The 26,405-nt window shown below is 35.2% G+C and overlaps 1 protein-coding gene across 1 annotated transcript in view; it reads right to left on the reverse strand.

The window, feature by feature from the left end:
- LOC107601361 (double-stranded RNA-specific editase 1-like) overlaps positions 1–26,405 on the reverse strand; it is a 133,402-nt gene that overhangs the window by 13,708 nt on the left and 93,289 nt on the right. The window contains exons 3-8 of the mRNA XM_016293524.1: positions 19,747–19,824; positions 14,145–15,064; positions 7,462–7,576; positions 7,165–7,198; positions 5,414–5,610; positions 3,716–3,884 (exon numbers count right to left, since the gene is read on the reverse strand). Coding sequence (XP_016149010.1) covers positions 3,716–3,884; positions 5,414–5,610; positions 7,165–7,198; positions 7,462–7,576; positions 14,145–15,064; positions 19,747–19,824 — 1,513 coding nt within the window. The remainder of the gene's footprint in view (positions 1–3,715; positions 3,885–5,413; positions 5,611–7,164; positions 7,199–7,461; positions 7,577–14,144; positions 15,065–19,746; positions 19,825–26,405) is intronic.

A 26,405-nucleotide genomic window follows, 5' to 3' on the forward strand; every position in this document is an offset into this window, starting at 1 on the left:
ACGTTTTTCTTTATTTACCCTCAAAAAATGGAAGTGAAATGTGACAACATGCCCCGTAGGTGGAACACATTGTAACATCTGAGAGGCACGTTGTAACTTGACCATACAGCTTAAAATCTTATCTGATCGAATGAAAAAAATATACAAGACAAACTAAAATATTTTGTTAATAAATAAATATATATATATATTTTTTTTCAAATAAAATAATGGTGTTTTTTAAGAATTAAAAATAATCAGATTTTGGAGTTTGACAATGAACACATTGCAACCATGCTTGGGACGGCCCACATAAACGAGCAAAAATGCTTTACATGTCTTGAAATAATAATTTCTAAACATTAAACATTGACTGTCAGTTTTTATTCACCTGTTTCTCGTTGTTTCTCATTCAAATTAATTAAAGTAAATAGTGTAAATTACATCGCTAATGTCATAGAATAGCACATTGTAACGCAGTGTTACAACGTGCCCCATCTGCGCGACTGGTAGTTAGCGAAGCATTAAAAAAAACTATCTGAACTGATAAATAACAGATTGAGATTAAAATAATAGCAGATTTGTCTCATTTTAAATGAATAATAAAAACTGAGATAAAAAATTTACTTAAGCCAGAATTTAAATGTTACTATGGTAAAATAAATATTCAAACCACGTGTGTTACAACTAACACCCCGTTACTTTGTGCATCGCACAAATTTATTGTTTATTAACAGTTTATTGTTAAATTGTTAAATGCCCTTACATATCTCTGTCACCATTATAAGAGTTTGATCACCACATTTGAGTGATCATTGCAAAAAAATGTGTTTATGTATATATATTCTGTTTATGTATATACTGTATTCTATATATAATACCAGTCAAATGTTTGGACACACGAATGGGAAAGTGTCCAAACTTTTGAGTGGTACTGTACTATAATATACACAAAGAATATCGGCCGATATATATCGGTATCTGCCTTTTTTTACTCCCTAATATCGGTATCGGCCCCAAAAAACCCATATCGGTCAGGCTCTAATTTTTAATATAACTCCGACTGAATTCGTCTGAAAGAAGAAAGTCATATACACCTAGGATGCCTCGGGTGTGAGTAAAACACAGCCTAATTTGCATTTTTGGGTGAACTAACCCTTTAAATTAATCAAAAGTGACAAAATATTTTTCTTGATAATTTCTGAAGAATCATGTGACACTGAAGACTGAAATAATGGCTGCTGAAAAGCCATCACAGAAATAAATAATTAAAAATATATATATATTAAGTATATGAAAAAATATATAATTATATGTTATTAAATAATATATTAAATATATTATTTAAGTTTTTTTTTTTTTGCATTTAATTCTGTTGTAAGTTTATGCAAAATAATAAAACAGGAGAATAGTGACCACAAAGAGGGTTTAAACCCAGACAGATTTCACTGTTTCACTGAAATAAACAACATGCATTGGAGCTACTTTTATTCTTAGCATTATTACAGACATGAGTGGCTCAGCACCTCCCATGAAAAATTCACAGGAACACCCTCCACCCGCTGTGTCCCGGTTTGAGACCTACATCTGGTCATGTTACTAGCAGAGCAGGTACAGGTCCTGATGGATGAGACACAGAGTTCTTTCAACACACACGCTCATACATCCCAGCAGATGGGCTGCTTTTCCTTGAGCGTGAGCTGTGAACATCACTTCTGCTGTGTGTGAGTGTCCCTGAGCAACACATAAACCAGCCCAGCCCTGACTAAACACCACTTTCCTAGGAAAACCAGAGCAATAAACTGAATCTGATAGAAAACAGACACTGAAAACATGAAACGCTCACTGTCTATTTCTCATTATAGATGCTAATACATACAGTATATATGAATTAAAGGGACAGTTCACCCAAAAATTAAAATAAATAAATAAATAAAATAAAAAAGGTTAATGCCTACCGTCCACTGTATTTTTATTTTTTTACCAAAATGACTGAAAATATCATATTTTGTTCATCAGAAGAAAGAAAATCATTTACTCACGATTATATTTTTTTCCCCAGTTAATATTTATTTTGTTTCAAGTAATGAAATTGGTTTCAGTTTTAGTTTCAATTATCCCTGGTATTAAAGGGATAGCTCATCCAAAAAAAAAAAGTTATGTTTATCTGCTCACCCCCAGGGCATCCAAGATGTAGGTGACTTTGTTTCTTCAGTAGAACACATATGATGATTTTTAACTTTAACCGTTGCAGTCTATCAGTCGTATAATGCATGGCAATGGTAACAAAATCTATGAGAGTAAAAATACATGCACAGACAAATCCAAATTAAACCCTGCGGCTCGTGACGACACATTGATGTCCTAAGACACAAAACGATCGGTTTGTGCCAGAAACATATACAAATAAATAAACACAATTTAACAAAAAAATAAATAGATAATAAATAAAAACTGTGGGATGAGGATGATATATATGTAGTATTTAGCGACAGTGAAAGAAGTGTGTGTACGGAGGAGGTTTTCTCTTTTCTCTCATCAGCATAGACAGGACCTGTGCTCTCCGGTCACAGCTGTCTCTGACACGTTCTTATCTGTCCGCTCACAGAGGAAGACACAGCGCAACCCTGACCCCACAGGAGAAATGAACACTCCCTCCTACACTGTTAATACGCTCTTCTTTATTTAACTAGGGTTATAGTAATGTTGAACCATGCACTTCTTTCCCTGTCAATTATGAAGCCCGGGAAGAGCCAATGGGCAATTAAATTCACAAAGCCCTTGTTCTCTTCTCTCCCAGCGGTGACAGGTACAGCGTCTACCTAGTGCAGAGAGTTTAACCAGAAGGTTCTGGACTAATGCTTTTGCTGAGCTGTCTGCTATTCTAATGAAGAGGGCTGACAATAGCTTCGCTCCAACTATACAGCATTTTTAGAAGTAAAGGTAGGAAGAAAATTATGCTCATTATGGCCAAACTGTAAATGTAGCATTACAACCCCAAACAAGCTCGGCTAAGAGAACTGGAATATATTTTTATTTCTTTAAATAGCAACAAGTAGCATTTTTAAATCTAAATTTGATTGAAAAAATAACATATTTTATTATTTTTTTATATGCATATTAGCAAATAATGTCATTAAATAACATGCTTATGGAAATCAGTTCAGGACTCAAAAGAAAAAATTGCCAACTAAGATTAAATATTGTTATGCACATTTTTCATTTAATGCTTATTTACTGCTTTCTTAACAATTAAAATTATATATATTAAAATTGTATATATTTATATATATATATATATATTGTAAATGCATACAAACCCAAAATACAAATTAATATTTTCAATATATATTTTTTTAATTTTAATAATTTTATTACACTATTTATATTATAATTTTTTTTATCTATATAAAATTTACAACAAACTAATGCAGTATAACTGTAATATTTGTTGATAATCAGCTATAATGTAACAGCTATAAACCTCATAAACAGTTTTTTGTAAAAAAATATTTGACATTAGATAGAAACATCCTCAAAACTGAGCCCTGCAGCTGTGATCCGTTTATTGTTGTTGCTGACACAGAGCAATCAGATACATTTATATTTATGCACTTCTACTGCATTATTCAAGGTTCACGTTTATATATCTGTTCATATTTATACTTGATCAGTATTTCATCAGTTAAGATGTCTATGTAGATATGTATGTGTGATATGCATGCTACCAATCTACCTCGCGATTTTGTCACTGCATGACATCGTAAGCAGCCGCTCGCCCTGCAGGACTCCGTCCCACGTCTGTATGGTGTTACTAGAGCGCACCGGGATGGTTCCCTCTCCAGACTCGATCTTGGTCCTCAGCTGGCCCCTTGCCTTCCTGTTTGGGTGTCTGTCTCCCTGGTCTGAAGAGAACAGAAAAAAACAGATGAATTAGACAGTGAAATAAACATTTCAAAAGAATGGGTGGCTCTTACAGGCAATGTTTCTAAAACGTTTAATCTACTTAGACAAACCAATCATTGATTTAATCAACCAATAACACTAACAAAGAACAGTAATTGTGATTTTTTTTTTTGTTGCTTCAACTGCTTAATTGTATGACATATAAAGCCAAGCAAAATGATTCAAATACAACACTCAAGAGAGGAATTAATCAGGCCACAAGCAGAGTCAACAAAGCCAGCTAATTAAAAACACTGATGAAATTTGTTTTTGAAATGCAGTCAGACACTCGAGTGAAATTATAATGAAATGCGACCTGATCATAAGAGGACCCAACCTAATCTTAATTGAATACAACTATTCAGTTTTGATCATTAATTTCAAACAAGTGTTTGAGTAAAATAACATTAGGGCTGTCGCAATTAGTCGATTTTATTCGACTATTCGATTTGTAAAAATCCTTGACTTCATTTTGCTCGCATCGGCTAACCGGCAAAATACCGGAAGTGGCGCATTTCACAGACGAGAATGTATAAAACACATTATTAGTCTGTTTTCCAAGGCTGCATGATATATTAACCCCTAATTACCATATAATTATGTTATAATACAAACCTGATTCCAAAAAAGTTGACACTGTACAAATTGTGAGTAAAAAAGGAATGGAATAATTTACAAATCTCATAAACTTATATTTTATTCACAATAGAATATAGATAACATATCAAATGTTGAAAGTGAGACATTTTGAAATGTCATGCCAAATATTGGGACTTGCATCTATTTTTATTACCACAAAAAAATAATTATAATTATAGGGCCCTATGAAATCCGTTTTATTTCCAAATTCAGTTTTTTCCATTTAAATTTTTCTATACTTTGTTTTAATGTTAAATTAAATTGTATTAATCAAAAAGCCTGTCTAATTAATTGAGTTTTACAGTTTTATCTTTACCAAATTCTGTTTTACATTATTTTCTGGATTCCATTTTAATGGTTCCATTAAATTGTAATAATCAAAAGCATCTCCAATTAATTGATTTTATAAAAAAAAAAAAATTATGTATTTTTTTTTCAGAAATACTGCACATTTAAAATTTTCTCCCAAATAAATTCTGGTAAAAAAATATTTCTGGTAAATACTCCTTCAAAAAGTGTTTTTTATTATAACTTTATTATTAGTAGACTAGAACACGTGGATATGTTGTCATACTTACACTATAATACTGAACTTTGATTTCAGTGATTTGGATTATGAGATGGACACTTGCTTCTTGCACTTTGTTGCACTTTACTTTTTTACTTTTGGATTTCATTTGGTTTAATTTAATCGGAAATTAACTGTTTAGATTAATGGATAAATTAGTCGATAGATTAATCGAAATAAAAATAGTCATTAGTGGCAGCCCTAAATAACATCCTCATCCACCTCCCGCCAGATCCTGTGTAAAGAACGGTATAGTTAGCTTTATTGAAGACTCGGTCTCACCCTCTACACCCGCCTCGTGAGGAGAGAAGATCCGGGCGTCTCCGCAGGGCGATGTGCTGATATAAAGATGAAACTGGACGTTGTCTTTCAGCCGGAAGCCACGCTTGTCACACTGCGCAAATATGGACTTTTGGTGCTCCTCTTTATTGTTACTAAATTTAGAGACAAACGGCAGAAAAATTCTTCCCAATTCTAGTCATGTACAGATACAAAACTGTATGACCATAATTATTTTGACACATTGTGACTGCAAGTTGAACTTCAACAAGACAAACATTTAAAGGTTTGCTCTGTATATTTATTAAATATCTCATACACTGACTTTTGAAACCTGAATTGCATATAAAAATGTAACATGAAACAACAACAATAAAATCATAATAATAATAGTTTGTGTTTAAAAGCTTGTGTTAACATAATAAATGTATTATGTGTGTACTGTATATATTTATATTTATATATATATATATAAAAACAACGGTTTAGTGTAAACACAAACTTTTATTTTGGATGTGATTAATCACGCTTAATCAATTTGACAGCACTAATTATAATAAACGATTATTTTTATACATTATATAATTTATTTTAATTTACTTTTCATAAATATTTCAATCGATCACAGTATTTGGTGGTTTAATAAGTTGCAAAAGGCTAGCTCATGATTAATCTATATCACGTATCAATGCAGAGTATAAATATTACATAGCATATATTAACACTGTTTTTCTTGAATTACATATAACTAATATAAATATATATTAGTGCTGTCAAAGGATTAATCACATCCAAAATAAAAGTTTTTGTTTACATAATATGTGTGTGTGTGTACTGTGTATATTATGTATATAAAAATACACACACATGCATGTATATATTTAAGAAAAATATTTTATGTTTTGATATTAAATATATTTATATATAATATAAATTATATGAATATAAATATATACATGTAAATATTTTCAAAATATATACTGTATGTGTGTGTTTATATATATACATAATAAATATACACAGTACACACACATATATTATATAAACAAAAACTTTTATTTTGGATGTGATTTGGATGAAGATTTTTTTCAACACAGCATTTCTAAACATAATAGTTTATTTAGGAAGCTTGGAATGTTTGTAATACACATAGAAACAACATAATAACCAATAATAAAAAAGTCTACAGGCCAAAATGATTAGCCCTCTGATGTTAGTAGTCAATGGTGTATCCCTTTTGCTTGATAACAGCCTTTAGTTGTAGTTCTCAACAAGTTTCAGGCATGTCTCCTGAGGAGTTGCAGCCCATTCCTCCTTAGCAAATCTCTCAAGTTCCTCCATGGTCTCCTGGCATGGACTCTGCTCTTCAGTGTGCCCCACAGATTTTCTATTGGATACAAGCCTGGGCTTTGTGCAGGCCAGTCAAGGATGTACACTTTGCTCATTTGGAGGTAGTTCTACACCAGAAATGAGGTATGCTTTGAGTCGCTATCATGCTGGAAGACAAAACGTTGACCCAAACCATCTTTTGTTGCAGATTGCCTGAGGTTGTCTTTCAAAATCTTCTCGTAGTCTTCAGTTTTCATGATTCCTTTGACCCTGATGAGATTCCCAGTTCCAAACGCACGGAAACATCCCCACAGCATTATACTCCCTCCTCCATGTTTCACTCTGGAGACGGTGTTCTTTGGGTTGAGCACCTGTCCCTTCTTACTCCAAACATAGGCAACATCTCTATGGCTAAAGAGCTCTACCTTTGTCTCATCTGCGCGTCCTTGACATCGGTGCCTGAATTAAAAGCAAGAAGAAACACACCAACAAAAATCACAAACCATGAAAACTGCTGTACTGACGTCTAGGAATATCTACAACTCAAGATTCAGGATCTGATTTCATTAGTGATTCCTTTAGATATTTTAATAGTAAAAGCATTCTTCATGCACATCAGTTCAGTCAGTGAGTGATTCACTAGGCTGATTCAAACGGATTACTAACATTCTTCAATGTTTAAATGGAACCGTTTTGAATAAAAATCGTATATAGAACTCTACCTGTTGTTATGACGATGCCAGCCAGAACTTTCCGTCGTGCATGTGGAGACGTGAAGTTGTCAGTGAGCTCGCTGAATTTGTCCACTACCAGACGAGAAACGGCATCTGCAAGGACCTGGTAAAGAGCATACAGATGTCAGACTTCACACAGACGGCAATGCTAACATCAATAACACATGAACACACATCAGTACATTCATGACTCTGCTATAGGCAGGCATGGCATATTCAGAACAGTACACGACTCATGGGTATAGAAGGCCATTTCTGTCACAGATACAACATTACAAAGGTAATTGTGACGTTCCATCTCACAATTCTGCCTTTGTCTCGCATTTCATAAAAAAATAAGTCTGAATTTACCTGAAATTGCATCAAATAAACTTGAAATTCAGAGGGGGAAAAAAATGTAAAAATGATTATATGAGTTATAAAATCAGAATTCTGACTTTTTCTTGGAGTTTAGAGTTTATATCTTACAGTTCTGTTTTTTGTTTTTATTAATGCCATGGAATAAAAACATACAATTATAAGATATAAACTTGCAATTCTGTGAAGAAACATGAGAACAAAAATCAAGATTTGTGAGTGCAAAATTTATTAACAAGATAAGTTTTTATCTTGCAATTCTGAGTAAAAACAAAACAAAAAAAACAGATATAAACTCAGAATTGCGAGTTTGCATACATTTTGCAATCTCACAAATCCAGTTTTTCTTTTTTCCATCCCGTGGCAGAAACAAACTGCCATATATGGGTGCATATTATTCAAATATAATAAAATGTTCACTTTTTATCCTCTTTTGTATCCCCTATCCCCTTCAACAAACTTGCTTCAGTATGTAATAGCCACTTCTCATAGTCCAATCAATTACTGATGGATAAAATCAAGTCAAGGCTCTACATTCTTTCTTTTTGAATATGCAATTCCACGAAAACATTTTTTAACTTACAAGTCAAAGTTTAATACTGAGTTTCAACACAATGTACTGATTTTTAATGGAATGAACTCAAATGAAACTCAACTGAATATTTCAAAGAACCTGTTCCTCTATGGACGACTGTAAAGCAAAATTTACCGCAGACCTCAGATTCACCTTCTGCTGCTGCAATATAATATCAATATTTCATCGAAACCCTTCAGGCACCTGAAGATTCCCACCTCTGTGATTCCTTTCCGCTAACAGTGCCCTCCACTTCACATTCCTTAAGCTCCCTGTTAATATGCTGGAAAATGATTATGCCAGGGAAAAATCAATGGCCGAATGGGCAAGAATTAGAGACATTAGTCTAACATTACTTCCCAAATACTTCGGAGTCACTCGGTCGGAGACGGCTAATGGGAGTTTTCGGCGGAGCGTACTCTCGATATATTATCAGGAGACAGCGAAATCTCCAACCGAACAGAAGGCTGCATTTTACTCTCATGATAAAACACACTAGTTTCCACCATCATCTTTATTTGCTTTCATTTCCCATTAGCGCCTGGGGACAGATGACAGGAATTCACTGGCCAACTAGACACTGACAGATTTCACATGAGAGCAGCCTAGAAAACCAAGAAAGTGGAAAAAGGAGGCTAACGCAGCAAGAAAAAAATAAAACATTTCAAGGAAGATAACATACATTCTATGTTAATAACATCATAAGTAATTTTATATCATTTTATATAGTCTAATCATTACACATTTATTATGGTAATAATTATATAATAAACTTAATATTATTCATTAAAAATGCATATATAATTTATCATTTTAAGTGGCAATTACAGTGCAAATAATTTTCTAAGTAAAGGTATATATCAAAATATTACAAATATCAGATAATGATATTATTAGCTAATATGTGCCATAGAAAATAATTATTAATTACACACACACACACACACTGACACATATATACAAAAATAATGTAATATAATATATACATATACTGTATAATATTATAATTTCATTTCTATATAGTCCAATGTTTAAACATTTATGCTAGTAACATTACACTAATAAAATAAAATAAAAATAAATATTATTTACAAAAAATATATACATGATTTTATAATTATACAATTATTATTTTTATTACATAATTATCTAATTTGTTGTTCGCCTAATAGGTACCACATTGTCATAATCCAATGTCTATTTCTTATATAATCCAATGATTAAATATAATTATTAATTACTGTTATTTTATATTTATATATATATATATATATATACATACATACATATACTGTACCTATATAGGAAAACTACATATTTATTATATTATAGAATGTTTTAAATGACGGGCATTACTATAATGTTATTAAAATGTGGCATTATCTGTTACTTTTAAAGCAAAAACTAACACAGTGTCATAAAACATTACTTTGATATATAATTACAGTACTCAATACATTATATACTCAATATATTATATATTTGACATATTGCCCTCTGTCACTCCTATATCATTCAACCTTTCATTGTGGATGTGAGGTCAGTCTGTATCGCCACACAAGAGCAGGAAAAACATGCCTGAAACGATCAGTCGTCCCGTGACCAGAGTCTATTTAACCTCTCGCCATCTGCTTAAAACAAATACACCTCTCCACCTTGGGTCTCGTATTGACAGCATGTTAAATATGTGGCTATCAGATTAGGGATGGATAATGGGGTTTTGCATTCATGGCGCTGTATCTGTCATGCAGACAGACAGCCCAAGAGCCATCAGCATCAGAGACAAAACATGCCACTGACAGGACTGCTCTTTAGTGGACAGGTAGTGGGCAGGCTGAAACAAAATGTTCTTGTTTTGACACGGTTCAGAGGAAGATGTTAATTAAGATTGGGTCGCTTCCAGGCCTGGCCTTATCTCAAAAGCAGGATTAACAGAGGATTTTAGAAAAGTGTAAAGAGACGTCTTCTCACACAAACGCCAGTCGTTGGTCATTTCGGCTCACTGTGTTGTTTCACTGGCAGGAGTGAGCAATATATTGAATATGCATGACATATATCCAATGCTTTGCTTGTGACTTGACATTAAGCAACATGGTGAATCCCATAATGATTTGAACATTTTTATTTGGCCATTCACATTTCCTGAAGACAAGTTCCAAGGTCCTTAATTGTCTAAACATTTGCATGTACAAAAATGTAAAAAGGATTCAAGTCAGTAGGAGTTGGTAAGTTTGATTCATCTAATAAATCAGTTCAGGCCAATTAAGTGAATCTTAATAAATGCATATAATACATAACATATATGCATACACAATATAATAGTAAAACAAAAAGACCATTTAGCAAAATAGCTAATAAATGAAATGCATAAGTGAAGAATATCATCAAATGGTATAAAACATATCAAGAAAGGTTTTTAAGCTATATCACTCAATCCATCCCAATATTTTAACAGAGCTCATCTTCATTTCCATTAGGCTTTGTTCCTAATGAAGACGGCCATTTGTGCCAGTTTTGCGCATCACATTATAAAGGCTTAGATGATGATCTCTGATAAACTTAAACGGATCAGAAACTTCAATTAAACACTATGAGATGTGAAGGACCGATTTCTTATATTCATCAGATTGTTACAGATCAGATACAATCAGACTTTATTAGCCAGTCTGGTGTGTGTGTGTGCTAAAGGAAGCCGCAGTACGAGTTTTTAAAGGTTTAAATGAGGTTCAACGTTAAAGTTTGAATTTGTGAAAAATCCTCTAACTTTTATTAACTGTAATGCAGTCTTCTACAAGATTTCTTTACCAATTGAGGCCTGCTTATCTCTAGGGTATAAATAAACCATTACTATTTACTGCTGCATAGCTGTTAATAATTAAATTACTTTCAAAAATGTGGTGAATAAACCAAAATGTTAAAGGCCATTTAAGATGCATGGGAATTGATGTGCCTATGTTGTGTTACATCTAGATGTTTTAATGCTAGATCCCAACCCACATCTATTTAGCTGTTGCATTGCGTCTCAATGGTTAACTTCATAGTTCATCTCGTGGTTTTGGAACATGCTCTGTGTGAATGAACTCTTAAAGGACACCTAAAAATGACAATTCATTTACTCACAATCATGTTGTAAACCCACAAGAATTTGGTTAATCTTCGAAACACAAATCAAGATATTTTTAATGAAAGATTTCTGTACCTCCACTGAAAGTCCAGGTAAACAAAACTTAAAAGTTAACAAAGGCGTCATTCAACAAATCGTTCAGTTCTGTCCAATATGGATAGAAGTCTATCTAATAATCAGATATAACTGTTAAACAAAGGAATTAAAATGTATACAAAAAAGTATTATAACGATTGCTTTAACATTATTAGTAAAAGAAAGGCAAACATTATAATAGTTTCTCATTTGCCGTCAGCTTTCAGCAAATACGCATTTATATAATTTAAACAAATCTTTGAATGACTAATGAACTTTTAATTTCACAAACCTTGCAGACTTAGTCGAATCTAGATGAGATCTTGTGAAGTGTGCATTTGTATCCTGCATGATCGCGTGTTGTCTGCGTGACGGTCGGTCCGTGCGTGCAAATTGAATGCGGACAGGAGGAGAGTTCAGCTTCACCAGAGACGCGCGATCGACAAACTTTAAACTCTTGATTTCAAATTATGCTGCACTTTATGCATTTGCCCACTGTTATATTCATGTCATTTTCATTGTGTGCTGTACATAAAACGAGTGTTACCTTGGCTTTATTTGAAGAAGAAAAAAAAAATATATATATATATATATATATGAGATTCCCAATACACACAAACTTCCCAGAATACTGAGTGCCCTGTTGGTTACAGTGTTTACTTCCTTTTTAATTAGATTTGTATCAAATATTTATCTATTTGTGAAAAATGCTTTGTCTTTTAAATTATAAGTGTTTATTTTACACAATTATTTTAATCCATTTTCAAATGATTTCAAATTTCTTAAATATAAATTAAAATAAATAAAATTATATCGGCTTTATATCGGCCATCCTGCTTTATCGGCATCGGCTCTCAAAAAATCCATATCGGTCGACCACTACTTACATGATGAACAGACTTCAATTTAAACTTTTGTTCACATGTAAACATCCATACTTAGAGTGAATCCCATTTTGTAAACACAGAAACTTGTGCGTGTCACGTGCTGGAACAAACCTGGGATGCACTGATCTGATACTCAGTATCGGTATCAGCTCCGATACTGGCATTTTCTGCCGTATCGGGTATCAGTCAGACGAGAGGGAGCGGTCAGTGAATGCGGTGCGCTTTGACTCCGTGTTGCGTCAAGCGCATCATTCTGCAGACGGGATGAGCATAAGTGCTTTGTGCAGCTCTGTATTGGAGCCTTTCATATACTTTTGCACAATGAAAGTTTAATAATAGCCTTTCTTGTTCTGTCCTATGATAGGAAAGTGCAAGAAAGGCTATTAATAATTAAATGTATAGCACTCTAATGGAGGCGTGCCACATGTTGCTGCCTCCATTACTGTGCTATACATTTAAAAGAAATATATTTTAATTTTATAGTATATATTTATATATAAATATATTTACTTGTTTTTCATGAATGTATTTTACCACAATACAAAGAGCAATGTGTAACATTTTACCAGGTTTAGTCCTACACTTACTCACTTTTATTTGTTCCCCACTAAATAATGTTATTTCACTAAATACTGTATAAAGACTGTATAAAACTATTGTGCACTCATGATTTTTGTAGAATAACTTTTGCTGCTGAATTATCCACTAACCTAGTTGAAAGTATTTTTGTCATAGATTATATATTTTTTCATTAAAATAAGTTGTCTATATTTAGCAGATTGTGTTGAACACACAAAAGAGTGACTATCAGATCAACACACAGAAGTATAGAAATTCCACATTGATAAAAAAAAACTGCACTGTTATCGGATCAGGATCGGTATCTGCCAATACTCTAGAACAAACCTCATTGATTCATTGTTTATATTTAAACAAAAGCCTAAATAAATCATATAAAGTTTCATAACTCTTGGATAAACCATTGCCTATGGTCAAAATACAAGTCCATAATCCATAATAACTTTCCTCCAGTGAAAATGCCCATCTCTTGTTGTCCTCTCACATCAAAATCAGCCAACATTTTTATTTAGAACTGTTTTGGACTGTTTTCACTTGTAAGCGGTGCTTGATCTGTGTATATTTCTCTCTTGATTCAGATGAGGACTTTTTCACTGGAGAACGTAATATTATGGAGAGAGCAACAGTTTGAAGTTAAAAACGTTTGCGTTTGTTTATTATAAGCATGCAGCTTTTCGATTCACAAGATGTTAATTGATGGACTGGAGTTGTGTGGATTTCTTGTGGATTATTGTGATGTTTTTATCAGCTGTTTGGACTCTCATTCTGATGGCACCCATTCACTGTAGAGGATCCATTGGTGAGCAAGTGATGTAATGCTTCTCCTGTTCTGTTACTATGAAGAAAAACTCATCTGCATCTTGGATGGCCTGAGGGCGAGTACATTTTCATTTTCGGCGAACTATTCCTTTATTAAACTATTTGAGAGTTTTGGTTACTTGGACTTTCAATGAAGGAATCGTAAATGACCACAGAATTTTCCTTTTTGGGTTATACATCACTACAACTATACATCAGTCATTATGTGTAGCCTAGTTTTCTGGCCAGTATGAAAGACTCTGTAGAGATCTCTTACCTGCGGCAGGTGCAGCTGTAGCCCCTCTCTCGGGATGGGTTGGCGGGACGGGGTCTGGTCCAGTTGCATGTTGAAGAGCGCTGACAGAGCCGCTTGGGCAGCCCGGGCTTTAGCGAGTTTCTTATTTCGGCCTGAGCCCTCAAACGTCTGCGAGTCCACAGTCACCGACATCACAAAGTTCTTAGCGTGGCTCTCCCCGCTCTCCGACACAAACTCGTATTTGAGGCCCGGCCGCAGCTCGTTGAGAATCATGACAGGGTTTTTGCCGCTGGTCGAGGAGGAGGGCGGCGGCAGCGGCGCCTGCATGAGGCTGTTCGTACCTGGCACCTGGGGCATGGGATACTCTCCCAGCGGTTTTAAGGAGCCGTTGCCGTTGGAGCCCAGAAAAAACGTTTCCTCGTTCGGTGCTGGTGTCTCAAACCCATTGAAGAGCATGTCAGGGAAGTCAGCTTGGTCGGAGGTGAAATCCGTGTTAACGGTGAGCGTACGGCCCATGGCCAGGTGCGCCTCGGATGCGTTTGGGAACTGCACAAAGGAGCGCAGTGCCTTCTCGGCGGCGTTCAACTTGGCCTTTTTCTTCGTAGGCCCCGAGCCCTCGAACAACTGACCGTTAACCTCAACAGTCATGACGAAGACTGGTGCATGGACCGGGCCGGTCTGCGAGAGCATCTTGTACTGCAGACCCGGTTTGATTTCGTTCAGCTGCATCAGGGCGTTCTTGGGCAGAACCGGCCCTGGCATTTTCTTACGTTTCTTGGGTCTGAATTTGGAGTGCGAGTGGCCATTGTTGCCCTCCTCCAGGGGCCGCTTGCGACCCCCTCCTCCACTACCGTTGGGGAGCTGCTCCACCAGGCCAGCTCCCTCCTTAGAAGAGACGTTGTCCAGGTTGCGGTTTTCCTTTACGTCGGTGCTGCATGAACCTGCGGTGCCCAGAAAGAGTAACTTACAACGCCTTCGTTGCAGGATCTTGTAAATGTAAAATTTATAGATTCCTTTATCTTTCTTTGTAACTGAACAAGTGATGTGTGTTCCTTTTGTTGTGTGTGCCGAGGGATTCTAGCATGACACATTTTTTGACTAATCTTGTGAAAAATAATTATGAGAGAGATGACACTGGAAAAAAAAAATTTCAAGAGAAAAAAAAACGATTAATTAACATAATTAAGGAAGACCATGAGGTATAAAATCTAAATTATCAAAATCATCAGTTTAATTTAAAGTACAGTTTCAGTTTTGCAGGCAATGGCCCGTGCAGAGTCAATCAATCATCTCGTTTGAGATAAAATATGTATTAATGGAGAACAAAAGCAAAGCTTTAAAAAGGACTAATAACGACTAAAATGCACCTCGTTTTGAGGGATGACACATTCTCTTCATATAAGTGGTTATGAAAATACCAATACAACTGGGTGAACAATAAAAAGGTTAAATATTAGAAATGTTTTTAGTGTGGTGTTTTGTGAATATTTCTTTATCAATCAATCAAGCATCATATTTCAACCCAAAAAATCAAAAGAAAGAATAAGTAAATGTAAATAAATACTGTAGTCAATTTTTAAATGCAAATAAAATACTAAAAAACTAAAACAAACAAGTCTACAGGCAATTATTAGGTTTGGCACTTTGTGTGGATGACATTTTATATTTATGTAAAACTGTTTTTCACTCCTTCTAAAGGTTTTAGAAATCAAATTAAATGAACGCTGTAACATTATTAATGTGTTAACTGTGACAGTAAAAACAATTAAACAAAACAAGACAAAACAAAAAAAACAAACCAAACCAAACCAAAAATAAAATAAAAATCTGGCCTTAAAATTATGTATGGTTTATTAATATTATTTGATTTTGATTTTGGGGTGAAACAGAACCTGGACAATTTTTCATGAGTCTTGTCTCATGTGTGTCTATTTACAGGTCACAATTGTTTTGCATTAATAAGCAGATGAAACACACATCATCATGTCCTGTTGACAAAGCGGATGGAACTTTGGGTAAATTTTCATTTATAACATCCTTCAGCAAAAGCTCGCTAGGTTACTGCTTTCAGTGCTCTGGTAGAAAAAGAATAGCATCCGTGAACAGTAGGGGAACAGAGTAAGAGCTCTCTGCAAACAGTAGGAACAACAGGGTGGATAAGGGAGTGGGTGCAAGGCAGGAGGAGAAATAAAATGAAGAGATCTGAGAAGAGAGAAAGCCGTGTGAGAAAAAACACAGGGGGAGCAAAAGAGAACGTGGAGGAGAAAGAACGAAAAATAGATACAAAGAAGAGAGAAATGTACAAAACAGTCTGCAGCAGAATCTGAAAAATTGAAACCCTTCTTATGCGTGTGAATGCACATATCCATGTTACACACACACACACACACACACACACACACACACACACACACACACACACACACACACACTTTTCCGCCCGTCCCATTCTCCCCATGGGATCTGTCGGACTGTCAGAGCACTAAAGCATGCTCTGTAAAACTTCTCATGACTAGAACGAATGCAGTAGACAATCAGACAGTAGAAATTTTAATTGCTTCCTGTATAACAACTGAGGCAGGAATAGGCTGAACAATAGTGAGAGGGGGTGCATGAATACTTAGACAGCGCTTTGACTTGATTCCCATTAAGGTAGATTTAGAAAGCTGTTGTAAAAAAAATGCATATCATCACTCTGGTGGTATAAATATGTACATTTCTTTCCTTATATACTTAATGTTTAAAAGTTTGAGGTCAGTAAAATTCTCTTTTTGAATAAAAATAAATGCTGCTCTTTTGAACAATTTAAAAGAAATCTGCAAAAAAAAAAAAGAGTCATGGTTACACACACACACACACACACTTTTCAGCTTGTGTAATTAATTTTACTTCATGTGATCAATTCTGTCCTAAATAATGGAAAGCACTCTTGCTAAAACAAAAGCTTTGTTCCAAAACCTAGTGAGCTGCCTACTTAGGTGGCAATTTAAAGCATCAATTGCCACCCAAAAGGTACTGTGTGCATATTCAATCTCATTCATTGTGACAAACTCCATCCAATACTCTACGATAATTCATCTGCAACGGAAAGTGTTAAAAACATGCAATATAATTACAAATTGACACAGTATTTGTTTTTGCTATGTATTTTTATGCTTATAAGATTAATGTCAAATCTGTGCTTTGTGTGAGGATCGCTACTTGTATGATGCTCCCTATCTAGAATCTGTGAGGTTCAATTTCAATTAAGAAGCAGACAGCAAGACAGGTCACTAGGTTTCAGAATAAATCCAATGTTACACTGAAAACAAAGAAACCCTCAAAGATTTATGCAATGCAACTTAACTTTAACAGCCCTGGAAAAACAAAAACAGCTTTTATTGTTTACTAGAGATGTTCAAGCTGTCAGTTTAGAGAGTTGCCCACCTTCAGCTGAAAGTAAAATCAATCGCATATGCCGAAAAAGCATAAAACTAACAGTTCTTACAGTTGGCAGTTAAAAACATTGCCTCGCTAGTCACTACATGCCATAAAATGATTTTTCAAAGTTCTAAATAAAACAGAATATTAGAGTGTTTTTGACAAGAAAATACAACTTTAGTGTTTGTACTTCAAAACATTCATGTTTAATTCAATGTGTTACTTGCTGATTCTTTGTAATTATTTGTGAAATTTACTCGCAATTTCTCAGTTAAAATCGTTTCTAATGCAATTTTTTTCAGTACATGTAAAAGCAAACACAACAGGATCTTTCCCCTAGACACATGAACTTTAAAAGCACAAGTAACACCGAGGTGCACTAGGTACTTTTGTGTGCATTAGTAGAGTCAAAAAGACCACCATGTTGATTCTCAATGGGTGGATGGCAATGCAGTCGAATGCACTTCTTGGTCAAAGCTTTCTGAAATTCCTATGGAGAAAATCAATGGGAAAAAAAAGTGGGCAAAAAAACAACTTTTTTTTAAATTAGTCATCGGGTGAAAAATCTGGTGCTGAATGAGTGCGTATAACAGTCGCTCTTGCCAAGCAATGAATCGCTGTGCATAATCCTTTACTTTCATGCACCTAACATCTAAACCTGATAGAGAAATATGCACTGTCACATGAAGAAAGCTTCTGGATATCATGTATGCTTATCAGCAGAAAATCTAAATAAGAAAGTGTCCGCTTCACTACAGATCCGTAATAAATGACGGGACCCTCCATTGTCAGTGGCTCTGAACAGAAGCGGCTGAGTGATGGGACAATAGCGGGTTAGATATCCTCTGGGTTAACAACTCTTCCCAGAACCTTCTATTCACAGCACTGCTGAATGAAGACGATCGGGACTCCGAGACACGAAAAGAACGCTGTGTATTTCTTCAGCCTTGAATCCGATCAGTCTTCTTTGATCACATTCAAGTAAAGCCCAAAGAATTAGGGAACGCAACATTTCTAGGTTAATGGGTTATTGAGCATCAATACTCATAGTTTGATGGTTCCACTGTTTTTTTTTTGATGGTTCCACCTTGTTTTAAAACGCTGATAATTTTTTTGTGTTTTAAAACAAATTCAAATACAATTTTATTATCTATAATATGTTTTCAATTATTTAGATACCCTTTTTATCAAAATTTGCAATGGCATAAAAATAAGTACTTTAAAGGCAAAAATGAAAATTAAAATTGTGTCATCATTTACTAACTATCATCTCATTTTTATTTATTTATTTGTTCATTATTTAGATAAAAGTTAATAGGGTTCAATGTAGTTTCTTCAAAATATCTCATAAAACAACATGATGGTGAGTAAATGATGACAGAGTTTTATTTTTTGGTTGAACTAAGGTAAAAACCAAAAGCAAGTTGAAATTCTTTTCATTATTATGTTTTCTGGTCATATGTTATTTTTTTCAGGAGCATGTTGTGCTGTATGTGGATACTGTACGTGGCATACAGTATGTCTGATACATGTTTAAATTAACAAATATTAAAATATTTATATTCATCTAAGACATTATTGTCAACCACAAGCCATTGCTTTTATTATTTCATTGACTATTATATGCCATTTCAGTCCGATGAAAACACACTACAAAAATCAAAACTAAAAGTTATTTTCATCAAAAGACAAAAAAATACAAAAAAAAGGCTAAATTGTGGCCTGAATGGACTCTCTGTCATGCCAGATTCTTTTGTCAATAAGAATCCATAAAAAAAATGGATTCACGTTATAAAAATTTGAAATTGAATCTATGTAAATAAGACATTTAATCCCTCAACTAAATTTGGATATTGTATCGATTGTTTTCAATTGTATTAACAGAATAAAACAAAAGAAAAAATGCGTCGAAAATCCCAATATATAAAATGTTTGTCAGACAACAAACTCTTGGGAGGGTTTTTTAAATGAACTGAAGATGCAACATAAAAATTCTGTCCATGTTTAAACCCTTGACTCAACAGGAAGTGACCCTCGCACATCTCTTGTGTGTGTGTCAGTGGGATCGTTCGGCGAGAGGGGCCTAGAGAGGGACGGGACGGGAAGGCACATGAACCGTTCAGTAAGTGACACATTAGTTAAGGGGAGTGTGCAGGGCTCTGTGCTGGAATGGAGGGTTTGGGGTTCAGACTCGAGCACTCACTCATGTTCTCCTCCTCATCAACATCCATGGTTGTGAAACGCCTCGACTGGCCCTGCGCTTGCTGAGCCCCGGCCACACCTGAGAGAAACACAGACAGGTTATCATTAGCGCTGCTTGCTTAAGTAAGCAAAATCACTATAATCACATATAATTACGCCGGTTGTGCTACAGACATGAATGTAGACTCAAAGCTTAACTCTTGCGGCTATTACTTTAGCAAGTGTCTGAATTCATGATTATCATTCTTTAAGAAAATCATGCATATTGATTTCCATGAACTTTCCAGTGAGCAGTGGGTAAGGATTTAATTATTAATTTTATTTATTCATTCATTGAAAATCATTTCAAATTCAGACGGAATCCCAAATGATTCACAGTGAATGAAAAAAACAACAACATTCATACTGATTTGCGAACCAGTTCAACTGATTCAAACTGATTCAAACTGATTCAACCAAAAAGAATCGACTAGGGATGTTCATTTTGAACCGTTTAACCGACCGTAAGAATTTTGACTGATTAATACAATCAGTGTTTCCCTTTGTTTCCATATGTTTGACTGACTGTATTTTATTATGATAATGAGCTGGCTGAATTGTCAAGGTAGCAATGCTTAACTGTGTGCGCGCATGCGGCGCCTGCGCAATCACTTGAGTTTTTTCCTTCTATCAGTGGAAGAAACTACTCCTTTTAGTCCTAAAGATAATCGGAATTGTAAAAGGTTTGCCTTTATTTGTGTAGCTACATTCACAATAAAAACAAATCTTTGTGCTTTTGTAAAATAAGCCTAAAGAAAAATAGGATGCCGCTTTCTGCCGTCTGTTTCCTTTTGCGCAGCACAAAAATGAACCGAAATTCTGCATACTAGGCTACTTGTTGCACAGTTTTTCTTAAATTTTCTTAATTTATTATTTAAGTAAAAATATGTTTCTTGTATAGGCCTATTTATTCGTTTTATATATATATATATATACATATATAAAACCTAGCTTTAAGTTTTTCTCCGCTCGCAGAAGTGCTGCAGGTGCGTGATGTGATATGATGACCATGTGAATCCTCATGTTCTGTTGTTTGCTGCTTTTTGCGCATGTAAAACAAATGTTAGTATTTTTTAACGGGTCACAGACACTTATCCTTTCTAATTTAATTCAATTCTAATTTAAAATAATATTGTCGGTTAACGGTTAACAATCGGTTAACGAGCATTGGTTGTCGGTTAGGAAAAAGAACCAAAATGAACATCCCTAGAATCGTCTCAAAAGAACAAATCCTTCACACGTGTGTCATCACTACAGGCTTGCGAGCAAGTTTTGTTCTACGCATAAGCAAAAACCATAGCATTACAGAAAATGTGCATGTCTTTTCCATGCCTGAAAAAGACATGTATTTTAAAATACAACCAATAGTGTTTCCATGACCGTGGGAACCATGTGAATATTCAAGTGACAAATTCAAGAAAACAAACACCCCCCCCCCATCGTTAGTCTCACTGAAAATTACACTTTACCAAAAGAGCTGGTGTTGCAAGAACCAAAGAGAGAGTATTGGCAGTAATATAATGTCTCTAAATAATGGCATCATGCATCCCGAGCTGCTTTAATTAGACAGGCGAGTGGAGCAGAGCGAACAAGAGGAAAAGAAGTGGAGAAGAGAGGCGAGAAGAGGACAGAAATGAAAGACGAGAGCAGAGAATAGAACAGAAGAGGAATGAAACACCATTGACTGGGAGGTTAAGCCTACAGTAAGTGTATAAATATTCAGCAGGAGAAACTAATCTTTGCGAGAAAGGGCCGTGCTTGACAGGCCGTAATAGCAGGAGCAGTCTATTGTGACTTTAATATCCATTCGATTAGACCTCATCTTCAGCTGCCTCGGAGGAAAAATACAGTTATTGACATCAATGGGCTTTTAGTCCACTTGACACGGATGCCGCTTGAGCTCAGGTGAAAAATACAACACAAACACATGAGGGAAATTCAACATTTCATTAAAAAAAGAGCTCATAATAGAGCGGAGATGCAGGGCTGCGTTGACTTGAGGCTATAGTGAGGTGGCTTTTATATGGCAATGTGACAGAGCCGATAAGAAGAGCTTCTAGATTAACTGAAAGAAAAGATGCTGTCCAGGAAATAATGTCAATATTTCTGCTTTCTCTTTCTTCATAGACACATTTTAAAGGGTTAGTTCACATGAAAAATTTACATTTTGTCATCATTTACTCATGTTGTTCCAAACCTGTACGACTTTCTTTCTTCTTTCATGAAACACAAAAGTGTCTAAAATTGTTTTTTATTATTAAATTCTTCACCCTCTATACAAGTTTTATGACAAATAAGGATGCCTAAAATAATGAAAAGGGGAAATCTATTAAAAAACGAATGAGGTTAAATGGTTACGCCAAGTCCTTAGACTTTGTATTCAATTTCATGTGGGTTTCAACATTTAGATAATAAACAAATTGACTAAATGCACATCTTAAATTTTCAGGTACAAATGGTGCAATTTAGCAGGAGCATTCACAAAATTGAATGAACAAATATAAAAATAAAACAGATTGATTCTGTATTAAAGTTTTTCAGTCAAGAGTAGTGAGTGATTTTTCTTTTTGTTTTGTTGTTTTATTAACATTAAATAGTTCACTCAAAAATATAAATTCTGTCATCAGTCTGTCAATTCTGCCATAGTGTTTTGATTTTATACCATCATTTACTCACTCAAAAGTTGTTTTAAACCTGAAGGAGTTTCTTTCTTTTGCTGAACATACCAATTTTAGGGTGAACTATCCCTTTAATGACAAGCGGCAGCATGTTTAGTACTGTCCCTTTACACATCTAATATACAGGCACGTATCCGTTTTTCTCTCAACTGTTTACTTTCATTTTAGACAAGCTTTGTGTGTTAAACCTTGTGTGTTTTGACAGTATTAGCGCAAAAGATAACTTAGTTCAGTAATCAGGCGCTGTTTAACAGGGTTTTAGACTTCTAGTGTGCGCGCTTCAGGAGTAGGTGCTCAGAAAAAGCACACGTCAGAACAGCTCGTGAATGAAAAGTTTAACCGGCAAGGCTTTAAAGCAGATGCAAATAATTGACTTTTGTGATTGTGAATAAGTGCAGTGACCCGTGAGAGTAACTCTACCGCTGAGTTAACACTGATGTGAATGTATGTGGCGTTGTATAGTATATTGAGACGGAGGCGCCAGAACTGTAACTGATTGAATGTGCGCTGTAGCACGATACTACGATATTCTCAAAAGTCGTCATATCGCTCACCCCTATACCTTAAACATTATTTTAAAATATGTTTTCAAAAAATATTTTCAGGCAAAAAAAATAGCATTTGATAACCTGAACTGACACTGTTATTATGACATATTTTTGTTTTCAGGTTTACAAGATTTTTGTTTTCAGTTTTACAATCTCTGGGCAGTTATAATCATCAGAAACAATAATCATAACTTTAGTTTAGAAATCGAAAAAGTCACTGTCTGAAATAACTTGATATATCAGGGCCATAAAAATAAACGAATAAAAAGTATGATGTCATTGACCAAAGCATTGAGCAACACCTTCACTATCAGTACTAAAGTTTCAAGTTTCAGTTTATTTATATAGCACGTATAAAACAGCCACACGGCTGACCAAAGTGCTGTACAGAAATTCAAAATAGTAAAAAGAATATAAAAATCTGCACAGCTACACAATTAAACAGGGTCTCGCCTTAATAATAAAATAAGTAACTATATTAATAACACAAGAGAAACGAAGTATAAACCCATAAAAGACTAAGCAAAGACCATAACAGAAAATTATTTGTAAGCCAAACAAAACAGATATGTTTTTAGAAGAGATTTAAAAGTGGACAGAGAAGGGGCAAGTCTAATCTCTAAAGGGAGGCTATTCCACAGCCGCGGCCCAACCACTGAAAAAGCACAATCCCCTCTACGTTTGAATCTGGATTGTGGGACTAGAAGAAGATTCTGATCACTGGATCTTAAGTGTCTTAAGCGAATTTTGAGTATATGGGTATAGTAATTCAGATAAATAAATAGGGGCTAGATCATTTAAAGATTTATATACAAATAAAATAATTTTTAAATCAATTCTGAATTTAATAGGCAGCCAATGAAGGGTCCGCAGAATTGGAGTGATGTGAGCACTTTTGCGGCTATTATGAAGGAATCTGGCAGCAGCATTTTGAACTAGTTGAAGGCGATCGATTGATAACTTAGAACTACCACAGTATAGTGGGTTGCAGTAGTCTAAGTGTGAGGTGATAAAAGCATGAACAGCCATCTCTAAAGATTTATGATTTTTTTAGATTTTTGATAACAGGCGAAGTTGATAAAAACTAGAACCTATTACAGAGCAGATATGTTTATCAAGGTTTAAGGACTCATCTAACAAAACTCCCAGGTTCCGTACACGTGAAGATCTAAACACTGATAAACTATCCAGATCTAAGCTGGTTGCCTGAGAATTATCAGAGGGCCCAAAAACAGTCACCTCAGTCTTATCTTCATTTAAGGATAGAACATTTTGGGCTAGCCAAAATTTAACGTCATCTAAGCATTTTATTAAAGAAGTAAAAGCAGAGGGATCATTTCTCTTGATAGGTAGATAAATTTGGGTATTGTCGGCGTAAAAATGAAAAGACACCCCATGTCTTCTTAGAATGGTTCCCAGAGGAAGCATATACAGGGAGAAAAGAGAGGGCGCCAAAATAGAGCCTTGAGGAAGACCGCTGGTTAAATGAGCAACAGAAGAAGAAAAGTTACCTAACTTGACTAAGAATTTTCTGTCAGTGAGGTATGTCTGAAACCACTTAAGGACGGTTCCTTTTATCCCCACACAAGCCTCTAGTCTAGATATCAAAGTAGAGTGGTGAACAGTGTCAAATGCTGCTGATAGATCCAAAAGCACGAGGACCACAGAGTCGCCAGAGTCCGTAGATAAAAAGATGTCGTTTAGCACTCTCAAGAGGGCAGATTCGGTGCTATGTGCAGATTTAAAGCCAGATTGAAACATTTCAGAAATACCGTTGCGACTGAGAAAAGACTGGAGTTGATCAAACACAATTTTTTCAAATACCTTCGAAATAAATGGTAAAACAGAAATAGGGTGAAAGTTATTCAAAACAGAAGAATCCAGTGAAGGCTTCTTGAGTATAGGAGTGACAGTAGCCACTTTAAAGGCAGCAGGGACAAAGCCAGTACAAAGACACTTATTAAAAAGAGACAGCAGACCCGGCCCAACACAATCAACAATTGATTTAAAAAATGTAGGGTGTATGGTATCAAAAGAACAAAAAGATGATTTGACGTTAACAATGGTGTTTTTAAGTAGTTGCAGAGAAATAGGTTCAAAAACATCCCAGGAATCAAAGTGCATTGTCGGGATAGAGGGTTCAGTATGAGAAGGGCATATGTTATGTCTCAAATTGGAGATTTTATCAATAAAAAATCTCAAAAAGCTTTCACATAGAGCCTCAGAAGCAGTAAACATTGGAACTGGGGGGGTTCACAACAGAATTAATGACTGAAAATAAAACTTTAGGTCTAGAGTGATTTTCCATGATTAGATTAGAAAAATATGTATTTTTAGCAGACTTAACAGCACTCTGATAAACCAATAAACTTTCTTTAAACAACTGAAATTAAATATGTAAATTGACCTTTTTCCATTTACGCTCGGCCTTTCTACAAGCTTGCCTTAAAAGTCGAATCTCTGAATTGAGCCACGGTTCAGATTTAGGCTTAGGCTTATAAGGCTTGAGCGGAGCAGTGACATTTAGAGTATCCAGCCAGGCAGAATTTAACAGACAAAGATGTTGGTCAACATCCAAGTCAGGTAACGGTGAATCCAAGAGCAGATGAGAACAGGAATCCGTGAAGTTCTGTTTGAAATTTGAGCCAAACTGAACTAAAGCACAGAGCCAAACTATTACTAAAGCACAGCAGCTCTATGTGAGATGGAAAGCCATGAAATCCAATGAAAGCCATTACAAAGCACATAAAGCAGCCAATCACAGCTCTCTGCTTTCGCTCTGGCCCATTCTTCATGGGCGACACTTTCTTAAGCTAAACTAAATGGCCTAATTAATCTGGTCTAATGGTGGGTGACATCAAATATGCTACCACAATTATTATCCTATTAAAGATTAATTTTCCATAAGAAAATTGAAAAGAGTCAGGGGAGTGGTGTTGTGGGAGTATTTGTCTGAGTGGAGCTGACATTTCAGCGGGCATCAAACGGCTCCTTGATTTTCATCTCTCTGCTCTTGCTGGTCTGCTAATGGTCTACGGTGTAATGAGCGGCTTCGAGACTCGGGCTCGTTTTGTGTCTGTCGCTTTTGATTTAGCTTCCTCTGCTGTTCTCATTTTGCCCATGAATCCATAAACAGCATTGAGATCAGCTTCAATCTACAAGTGGTAGACACAAAAGCGTGTAAGGGTGCGGTGACGGTGTTTTGGGAGGCGGCTGGATGTGTCATCTGCATAAAGCACAGGTGACTGGAGGGCATGAAGGTCATTGCCTCAGCTTCACTTCACGCCTATAGTGGAAGCGACTGATGCTGTGACTGATCACAGACCAAAAACTGTACGTTTGAAGCGAACCTTATAAAACATGAAAATAAAACCTGGTATAAATAATACTTAAAA

The sequence above is a fragment of the Sinocyclocheilus grahami genome, unplaced genomic scaffold (genome assembly GCF_001515645.1).
Source record: "Sinocyclocheilus grahami isolate Dianchi unplaced genomic scaffold, SAMN03320097.WGS_v1.1 scaffold304.1, whole genome shotgun sequence".
In the NCBI taxonomy this organism is placed as follows: Eukaryota; Metazoa; Chordata; class Actinopteri; order Cypriniformes; family Cyprinidae; genus Sinocyclocheilus; species Sinocyclocheilus grahami.